The following is a 10,512-nucleotide window of genomic DNA, read 5'->3' as shown; positions in this document are numbered from 1 at the left end:
AACTATTGTTTTAGTTTGTGGCTCGTCTTGTTGAGGTATCTGCTGTACCACTACCGTCTCATGGAGTCCAGGTTTTGTTGATAGTTCTTCTAATTGAGCTTTGGTAGTTTGAGCTTTGGGAGTCGGTTCTATCTGCTGTACTACTGTCGTCTCATGGAGTCCAGGTTCTATCCTTTGTGGCTCTTCTCGTTGCGCTTTGGTAGTCGGTTCCATATGCTGTACCACTATCGTGTCATGGTCATGGAGTCCAGGCTTTGTTGTGGGTCTTCTGGTTGAGCTTTCGTGGCCGGCTCTATCTTTTGTACCACAGTTGTTTTATGGTAGTGGTGGTTTTGTTTGTGGTTCTTCTGGTTGAGGTTTGCTAGTCGGTTCTACCGCCTGTACCACTACCGTCTCATGGAGTCCAGGTTTTGTTTGTGGCTCGTCTTGCTGAGTTTTTGTAGCCGGCTCTATGTTCTGCAGCACTGTCGCCTCGTGGAGTCCTATCTGCTGTACCACTGCCGTGTCATGGAGTCCAGGCTTTGTTTGTGGCTTTTCTGGTTGATCTTTGGTAGTCGGCTCTATCTTCTGTACCACTGTCGTTTCAAGGGATGGTGGTTTCGTTTGCGGTTCTTCTGCTTGAGGTTTGGTAGCCTGTTCAACCTTTTGTACAACTACCGTCCCATGGATTCCAGGGCTTGTTTGTGGCTCGTCTTGTTGAGATTTTGTAGTCGGTTCTATCTTCTGTACCTCTGTCGCCTCATGGAGTCCAGGTTTTGTTGTTAGTTCTTCTGGTTGAGCTTTGGTAGGTTTGGTAGTTGGCTCTATCTGTTCTACCACTGCCGTCCCGTGGAGTCCTGGTTTTGTTGCTAGTTCTTCTGGTTGATCTTTGGTAGTCGGTTCCATCTGCTGTACTACTATCGTCTCGTGGAGTCCAGGTTCTATCTTCTGTGGCTCCTCTCGTTCCACTTTGGTAGTCGGTTCCATATGCTGTACCACTATCGTGTCATGGAGTCCAGGCTTTGTTGTGGCTCTTCTGGTTCAGCTTTCGTAGTCGGCTCTATCTTTTGTACCACTGTCGTTTCAAGGGGTGATGGTTTTATTTGCGGTTCTTCCGGCTGAGGTTTGCTAGTCGGTTCTACCTCCTGTACCACTACCGTCCCATGGATTTCAGGTTTTGTTTGTGGTTTTTCTGGTTGATCTTTGGTTGTCGGTTCTATCGTCTTTACCACTATCGTCACTTTGAGTTCAAGTTTTGTTAGTGATTCTTCTGGGAGAGGTTTGGCAGTTGTTTGTACCATTACCGTCTCATGAAATCCAGGTTTTGTTTGTGGCTCCTCTCGTTGCGCTTTGGTAGTCAGTTCCATATGCTGTACCACTATCGTGTCATGGAGTCCAGGCTTTGATTGTGGCTCTTGTGGTTCAGCTTTTCGTAGTCGGTTCTATCTTTTGTACCACTGTCGTTTCATGGAGTCCCTGGTTTTGTTTGCGGTTCTTCTGGTTGAGTTTTGGTAGTCGGTTCAACCTCCTGTACCACTACCGTCTCATGGGTTCCAACTTTTGTTGTGGGTCTTCTGGTTGAGCTTTGTTAATTGGTTCTATCGTCTCTACCACTACCATCTCTTTGAGTTCAAGTTTTGTTAGTGATTCTTCTGGGAGACGTTTGGCAGTTGTTTGTACCACTACCGTCTCATGAAATCCAGGTTTTGTTTCTGGCTCGTCTTGTTGAGTTTTAGTAGACGGTTCCATCTTCTGTTCCACTGACACCTCATGGAGTCCGGGTGTTGTTGATAGGTCTTCTGGTTGAGCTATGGTATGTTGATCTTTGGTAGTCGGCTCTATCTTCTGTACCACTGCCGTCTCGTGGAGTCCGGGTTTTGTTTGTTGTTCATCTGGTTGAGCTTTGGTAGTCGGTTCCACAACCGTCTCTTTGAGTTCAAGTTTTGTTAGTGATTCTTCTGGGAGAGGTTTGGCAGTGGTCTGTACCACTACTGTCTCATGGAATCCAGGTTTTGTCTGTGGCTCGTCTTGTTGAGATTTTGTAGTCGCTTCTACCTTCTGTACCACTGTCGCCTCATGGAGTCCAGGTTTTGTTGTTAGTTCTTCTGGTTGAGCTTTGGTAGGTTTGGTAGTTGGCTCTATCTGTTCTACCACTGCCGTCTCGTGAAGTCCAGATTTTTGGTTAGTTCTTCTGGTAGAGGTCTGGTAGTCGGTTCTATCTTTTGTACCTCTACCGTTTCATGGAGTCCAGGTGTTGTTGCTAGTTCTTCTGGTTGATCTTTGGAAGTCGGTTCTATCTGCTGTACTACTATCGTCTCGTGGAGTCCAGGTTCTATCTTTTGTGGCTCTTCTCGTTCCACTTTGGTAGTCGGTTCCATATGCTGTACCACTATCGTGTCATGGAGCCCAGGCTTTGTTTGTGGCTCTTCTGGTTCAGCTTTCGTAGTTGGCTCTATCTGCTGTACTACTACAGTGGCATGGAGTCCATGTTCTATCTTTTGTGTCTCTTCTCGTTGCACTTTGGTAGTTGGGTTCCATATGCTGTAACACCACTGTGTCATGGAGTGGCTCTTCTGGTTGAGCTTTCGTAGCCAGTTCTATCTTTCGTATCACTGTCGTTTCAAGGGGTGATGGTTTTATTTGCGATTCTTCTGGTTGAGGTTTGGTAGTCGGTTCAACCTTTTGTGCAACTACCGTCTCATGGAGTCCAGGTTTTGTTTGTGGTTCTTCTGGTTGAGCTTTGGTAGTAGGTTCTGTCTTCTTTACCACAACCGACTCTTTGAGTTCAAGTTTTGTTAGTGATTCTTCTGGGAGAGGTTTGGCAGCTATTTCTATCCTTTGGATCTCAAATGTCTCTTGTTGTCCATGTTCTGCTTGTGGTTCAAGCCTCTGTACCACTGCAGTGTCAGGGGATACTGATTTTGGAAGAGGGACCTGTGTCTGTGGTTCAATAGTCGGTCCCTTCTCCTGCACTGGTGCCTCTTCAATCTGTGGTTCTTCTGGTTGAGTTTTGTCGGCCGGTTCCATCTCTACCACTACAGATTCACGGAGTTCTTTTTCCTGCATTCCTTCTGGAGCTCGTTGAGGTCTGGTAGTCGACTCCTTCTTAAACACAAAACTTATAAACTTTTCATAGAGCCCTAGTTTCTCTTGTGATTCTTCTGGTTGAGGTTTAGTCTGCTTTTCCCCTGGGTGACGTTTGGTAGTCGATTCAATCCTCTCTACCACTTCAGTGTCGCGGAATGTTGATTGTGAAAGCGACTCTTTTGTTTCAGGCGGTCCCTTCTCCCGTACCGGTGCCTCTTCAATCTGTGTTTCTTCTGGTTGAGCTTTTGCAAATTTAACTTTCTCAAAAGTGGTCTTGGGAACATTAATGTCTCCGCCTTCCTTGACTAGTACATCCGTCTCTGTTGATGTTTTTGATGGCAGTAGCACCTTAACGTCTTTAAATGTATCTGTTGTTCTGGAGAACATCCCAGAATCGGTCTCGTTACCTTTCTGTCCCAAATCCCTGCCTACAAGTGGTTTGGATTGGTTCTCGTCATTGGGCAGTTTGCTAGAAGCTATGTCAGTTGTCTCTGATGGCTTTTTCTTATCGACTTTCTCCACTGACTTTTCTTGTGTAAGCTCATTTTTCGGTTGGCGTTCTGATTGTTCTTCATGATCAGTTGCACCGTCCCTGACGGGAGCAGCCTCAGACGGCGTCTTGTGAACAACCGCGTCCCCCGCTGTTCCCTTTTTGGTTGAAGGTTTTGGTCGTTTGTTATCAGAGGTGCGGTCTTGACGCTCCTCCGGAACGACCACCACACTCACTTTCTCGTCTGTTGTTTCCTCGCTAGTCGACGTCTCTAGAGATACCGATTGAATTGGATTCACCTTCGGTTTCTCATCAATGTGTGTTATGACTTGTTTCTTTGGACTGGTTTTCTTTTTGTTTCCTGTTTGTTTTTCCCTCACTAGCGTTATCTCAGAGGTCTTTAGAACAGCAACCTCTTTGACTTCCTCTACAAAAACAAGAGTATCTTTCTCTGCGAGGGGCAGCGAGACGGTGACCTCTTCAGCAGTAGTATCTGTTTTCTTGGTGGGTGTGATAAAGTCAAACTTATCCGTTTCTTCTCCAACTTCCTTCTCTGTTGACGGTTTTGTTGGCTCCCCGTCCATTGGTGGTTTTTCAATCACTGTCTCTATGCGCGTCATCTCAATGACCGTTTCCATCGTTTGTTCTTGGGTTACAGCTTTTTCCGGGTGGTATTCAGACGTCCGTTCTACAACAACCTCCTCGACAAGGCCATCTTTATTATTGATAGGTTTTGATGGCAGCTGTGAGACCATGACTTGTTCAGAAATGGTATCTATTTTCTCGATGTGTGTGGTAGAATCAACCGCCTTTATTTCTTCTCCAACTCCCTTCTCTGTTGACGGTTTTGATGGCTCCTCGTCCATTAGTGGTGGGTGCTTCGTCTCAATGACCGCTCCCGCTGCTTTTTCTTGGGTTACCTCCTTTTCCTGGTGGTATGTAGAACGTTTTTCTACAACATCCTCGCCAATACCACCTTTCTTTGTGAGGGGTTTTGATGGTAGTGACACCATAACTTCTTCAGCAATGGTATCTGCTTTCTCAGTGGGTGTGGTAGAATCAACCGTCTGCGCTGCTTCTCCAACATCCCTATGTGTTAGCTGCTCGTTGTCCATGGGTGTCTCTTCGAGTGTCCTATCAATGACCGTTTCCGTACCTTGTTCTCGGCTTTCCTCCTTTTTCGCGTGATATGTAGAAGGTTTTTCTACAACAACCTCCTCACCAGGGCCACCTTTCTTTGTGAGGGGCTTTGATGGTAGTGAGACTTCTTCAGCAATAGTATCTGTTTTCTCCATGGACGTCGTAGAATCGGCCTCCTTCGTTTCTTCTCCAACACCCTTCTCTGTTGACAGCTTTTCGTCCACTGGTGGTTTTCCATCCACTGTCTGTGTGCGCTTCGTCTCAATGACTGTTTTCATCGCTTGTTCTGGGATTACCGCTTTTTCCGGGTGGTCTTGTAAAGGTCTTTTTACAGAAACCTCCTGGACAGAGACGGCCTCACTTGTAGTCTTAACGGGCGCCCTCGAAACAGTTATTACCTCCGCAGTGGTCTCCTTTTCTGTTGAAGATGCTGGTGTCTGGGCAGCACTTGTTGTGTTAGTATCGGCCTCCGTGAGGGGCTTCTTCTGATTAACAACGTCTTTAGGTCCATATTGCACAATTTCCTCCGCCTCGGCCTTAGTTTTTCCAGCTGGTGTCTTGGGAGAGACCGCCCTCTTTTTTGTTTCAGGAAGCCTCAGCCGTACGACCATCGCCTTTGGCTTTTCGTGCACGATCGTCTTTTCTGATTTGGTAACAACTGCCTCTGTTGCTTCGGTGGGAAGTTTAGTAGGATGCTCCATCAGAACCTCTTCTAAGTGAAATGCCGCCAGTGTATAGTTATAAACTTATCAAACCCCCTTCTACATCAGTACTCTAAACTATAAATGCCGTTTTCGTAGTAAAACAATATAGAGAACCCGCTAGGTTATATACATGGAAACATTGTTGTTCCTTATCACCATTTGATTGATACATAAAAAAGTGGAGAACAACCCAACACCACCACAAACAGATTGATAACGGTAATATGTGACTGCAAAGGTCTAAATATACTTATTAACAGACAAATTGTACTGTCAATACTTTCGTAAATCAGACGTTAGTCGCATTCAGGTTAATCACGTTAACAGTAGGTACGTCAAGTATTAGACAGTACAACTGCTGTTTCTGTACTTCATACCTGAGGGCTTAACCTCTGCTTTTGGGAATGTCGGAGGTAGTTTTTCGTCACGTTTCTGTTCCACTGCAAGGATACGACAGTAATGGTTTCGTCACCTGGTATATGCCTGAGATCAACGCTCTTAAGGAACTAAGTATTCCCGATTTCAATACAGTACTATCTGTGCATCAGAAGACGGTCTCTTCCTGTGTTTCCATTCGACACTTTCTATCTAAAGAGGCTTGCTATACATGTACGCTACGTATGATGCTGAAATATTATTTGATGACGAGAATATACTGTAAGTACATATACGTTATCATGTCGTTCAGGTTAGTGACAACATAAAACAAGGAAACCTTTGTCCCCATATCTACACTTTAGGTGGAGTAAATGCTCAAGTATAGACAGCATGGTCTATCAGTGCTGCTGTGCTTCATACCTGTGGCATTAACTTCTGCTTTGGGAGCTGGTGGTGGTACCTTTTCCTCGGGTTTCTTTTCCACTGTAAGGATGTAGCAGTGATTTTTTCAGATCCTGACATACGTTAGATTAAAGCACAAAGAAATTTCAGTATGTAGATATCCTTTGGGTTGTAAACAGAACGCAGATTGATGTATGTCATAGATATGACTGGCCCTAGTATTTCAAATGTGAATGCACCCACCGACAGCTACTGTAACATCGTCACTTCACTAGAAATAGACTAAGCCAAATCTTGAATCACGGTCGCTATAAAGTAATACCTTCGGCAGGCACTTGAACTGGAACTGCAGGTGTGCCTTCTTTCTTTTCAGCTTCCTTTTCTGCTATTAGAAACATTAAAAGGAGTTGTGAGAAGTCCACTTAGGTAAGCCCATAACGTTTGTTTAGTTAGAAGTCGTATCTGATACATTTATTTGCATCAAAGGAAGCAAAGTGAGTATGTCATTAATTCACTAGTTACCTGTGGGGACAACTGGTACTTTTTCAGGTGGGACTGGGGCAGTCGGCTCAGCTGTTAGAAGACAAATGGTCAGTACAAGTTTACCTAACATTGCAGCTTAAGCAATGCACAAGGGGATGGAAACAACACATCTCAACGCATTGGTTACCTGTAGGAGTGATCGCTTCAGGTGTTGGGGGGACTTTCTTCTTTTCCTTTTCAGTCGGTGCAGCTGCCTCCGCTGTTAGAAGATTTTTTGTTAGTAAGATCGAGACAAACACACGTTTAGTCAGTGTTATATTGTAAGCGTACGTTGTGAGATGTAGCGAAGTAGTACAAGCTAATTTACGACAGGGACAGAGAAATACACACGTAACATAAATAAAACAAGAAACATGAAACAGCTTGTCAGTAATGTACACGTCTAACATTGCACCCGACAGCTTGCCAGTTAACCAGCATGGCAAAGAATGTCGTTATGCAAGAGGCTAACGTGCTATCAAGAGAAGCTAGCTACAGCCGCGCGTTATTGCCAACCCACACCACGCATACACAGATTTACAGGTGTCTGTAGCATTATCAAAATGGCGGCTGTTGTTTACATGGTCCAGTACCTGGCACAGTAGCTGGCTCCGTTGGTTTCAATTGCGCAGGCGCAGTTGGAGGTACAACTTTCTCTTCAGCTTGAGAAAAAGACGTGAAATTGTACAACAAAACAAACAGCAAAGTTTTTGTAACATCTACACCCACATGGAAAACGTTTGTTTCAACCTCCTCCGTCGCATACAAACATTGCAACAAATTGGTCAATTTTGTCAGACAGACATACAGACAGACATACATGAGTGAAAGGTGCGTTTGAGATAGGTAACTGTCAAGCCACTCTCTAACAAAGATCAGAAGATCACTTATTCGCAGAATATACCACACATTCCTTGCCATCCTCTCAAAACAGCGAGTTACGAAGTCTTTCTGATTTGAATTATGATGAATCACACGCAAACAGTGCAATGCACGCATCTTTAGTAAGAAGATAGCATGCAAGAGGAGATGAGACGCAGAAAAAACACGACCTATCTATTGTTCAAAGTAATTGAGTGCTTTTATTTTGTGAACGCCATTCCAGGCCTGACATAACAACAGTGGATATTTTCGATAACGGAAGAGGTTGGCCCCCAATTGTTGCTACCTTCCCCACACTTGTCGGGTCCATACCTGTAACAGGCTTTGCCTCCTCTTTTGCGACTTTGACCTCCTCCTTTTTCTGAACCTTTGGTTCCACTTTGTCTGCCGGGACTGTGTTGCAAACACAACGTACACAAACACAATAGATCAGTCTGTCCATGGAACGTCACTATTGGGTTCACCTCCTTTTACATACTGTATTTAACACATTACCACCCCTAACCGTAGCTTTATTTCATCGACCGCGAGCTGCCTAATTCGTGTGTTCATCTACATTGATGCTTCCTCATTCGTTTGTCGGCGATTAAGCTTCGTTTCCTTTGTGCGTACTTCCGCGTTATCCTCATGAGTTATCTCTCGCATAAGGAGACAGCGTATAGCATGATGCTTCACACAATAGGAGGGATTGAAATGTCATACAGGAAAACGTGAACTTGGTCTTCACAACCCACACATGTACACTACTTCCTTTTCTCACGACGAGCCACCCACCATAGTCGAAGAGATAGAGACTACGAAACGCGTGTAAGTTCATGCATAATGCCAACAACACGTCTTTGATTCTACGTACATCAACCTTCTGAATTTTAACGAATCTAATTCAATACAAAACCTACGACCAACGTTGCCTATCAGCCAAACGCGATCCATTCTCAAACCCTAAAATTTTAGTACACCATCAACGCAACGAAACGTCACCTTTTCAAGGATGTTGTATCACCATTTTCTGAAATTCATTCCTTAGGCTACCAAATCCAACACTAAATACATCAGTCAAACCGTCTTATTCTACTAGGCAAACGTTCCTAACCTTACCATAATCCAACGTACTGCCCTTCTAGATTCAAGTGACGTGTGAACAGTGTCGATGTTGTTCGCCTGTGCCACCACAAATCGAGACATTACATAGAATCTATACGAGATGTCTAGGCATGTGTCTTAACTCCACATGGCCGCGTGCAGTCCTTCATGCAACATTTGCAATCCCTCCTGATGGCGTGCATCTTACAATGTCGTGTATGTCTCCATGTAAACAGTTCTTTGAGGCCGTGGCTTCTCCTGGTATAAGGCTACAAACAACATGGGTTTCTTGCCCTAACTAGAAAATTGGCCAAGCATCGATAAAGGGAACAGCTCCGCTAAAAAGCAGCAATACCGTGCATTGGAAACAACCAAAGCAATCGTGCGCGGTTTGAGTCCAAAGGGATGGGGTGGGGCTCTTGAAAATGCATCAAAAGGTGAAGTTTTCTTCTACGAATATCCAGGGGTAAGCCACATCAACGTCCCTACCGGTGGTGACTTTCAGAGTTTTTGAAGGAAGACTTTCTTCTTTATCTTGTACAGCGACTACGGTGAACTCGTAGTCTTGAAGAGGTTCGAGGCCTACAATCTTGCGTTCCCAAGTTGCGGGTCCGCCGATAGGCTGCATGACTCTGCCGGCCTTTGGCACCACTTCGACCCGGTAATCTTGGGCGCCAGTCACGGGAGACCACGACAATGTAACCGACGTCGTTTTCACCGCTGAGGCTTTCACCCCCAACGGTGCAGGTAATGCTGCGAAAGGTGTGAATTTCAAGAACTAAAAATAAGGGAAACAATAATCGCGTGTACCGCACAAAGCTTTTTGTTGGCGTTCTGAAGCAAATTATGGTCAACAGCGGGGCCTTTAAAAATAGGCACTGCATTGAATACATTTGTTTGTAATGTCAATGTTGCCGGTGGTAAGACTAAGACAGGATGTCGGTCTAAATGTCCCGAAAGAGTCGCAAGGTTCAGTTGTTAAATTGATCCAGTTACCAATCAACCGCTGTACAAAAACTCCAGATGAGGAATAATTGCAACTTGTAACGACGAGCAATTGGGCATCTGAGTTTGCCCAGAAAATAAGACGACAGATAGAGAAATCGCGCCACACAACAGCCAAACAAGCATACCCACTCATGTCAAACCTCTGCACAATCTATAATGAGGCCAAAATGATATGAGCATTAACCTACCTCTTGTGGTGATTTTGACCGGTTCGCTGGCCTCTCCAGAGCCTTTCTCTGTCATGCCGATCACCGACACCGTGTACTCTGCTCCAGCGGTCAGACCCACGATGGTCCTCTCTGCCTCCCCTGGTCCCCCTGCTGGTAGTTTCACGGAACCTTCCGCCGGCTCCACAAGGACGCGGTAGTCGGTCGCACCGGGTACGGGACTCCACGTAATGGTCGCCTGGTTGTCAGTTAATGAAGGTGACTTCACACCCGTTGGCCTTTGGCAAGCTTGAAGGACAAATGTATATCATCCGTCATCATCCGCCCAAAATGACAAGAACATGTAGTGCATCATGTACATGATTTTAAAGCAGATTAATAGATCATCCAAACAATGGCGCATACACCATTCCGTGTAGACACTCAATGTTCCATTCCTATTACCTGATATGATGTCAGGGTTATCCAGTGAAAAGATTTGTAGTTCAAGGGTGTTTCATCTTCAGGGCAAGTCATGTCATCAGTTCAGCAGCCGGTATTAGCCTATGACTTGTGCAACTTATGGCAGACTCTAGAGCACATATTAGTATGGTCATTGACTAGTGGCAAAGTAATGGTCTGATGCAGCCCTATCCTTGTTAGACAGTCGTTCAAATGACCATAATGTTTA

General features: G+C 45.0%; 1 protein-coding gene across 1 annotated transcript in view; it reads right to left on the bottom strand.

Moving 5' to 3' along the window:
• LOC109482506 (titin-like) overlaps positions 1 to 10,512 on the bottom strand; it is a 90,895-nt gene that overhangs the window by 43,234 nt on the left and 37,149 nt on the right. Inside the window, 9 exon segments of the mRNA XM_019785239.1 lie at positions 5,778 to 5,840; positions 6,199 to 6,261; positions 6,503 to 6,565; positions 6,703 to 6,753; positions 6,851 to 6,922; positions 7,296 to 7,364; positions 7,897 to 7,977; positions 9,157 to 9,420; positions 9,864 to 10,130. Coding sequence (XP_019640798.1) covers positions 5,778 to 5,840; positions 6,199 to 6,261; positions 6,503 to 6,565; positions 6,703 to 6,753; positions 6,851 to 6,922; positions 7,296 to 7,364; positions 7,897 to 7,977; positions 9,157 to 9,420; positions 9,864 to 10,130 — 993 coding nt within the window.

Source organism: Branchiostoma belcheri, unplaced genomic scaffold, assembly GCF_001625305.1.
Source record: "Branchiostoma belcheri isolate BF01 breed outbred unplaced genomic scaffold, Haploidv18h27 scaffold11, whole genome shotgun sequence".
NCBI classification, from domain to species: domain Eukaryota; kingdom Metazoa; phylum Chordata; class Leptocardii; order Amphioxiformes; family Branchiostomatidae; genus Branchiostoma; species Branchiostoma belcheri.
Note: the sequence above shows the minus strand (reverse complement) of the source record. Positions and strands in the feature narration are given on the sequence as shown.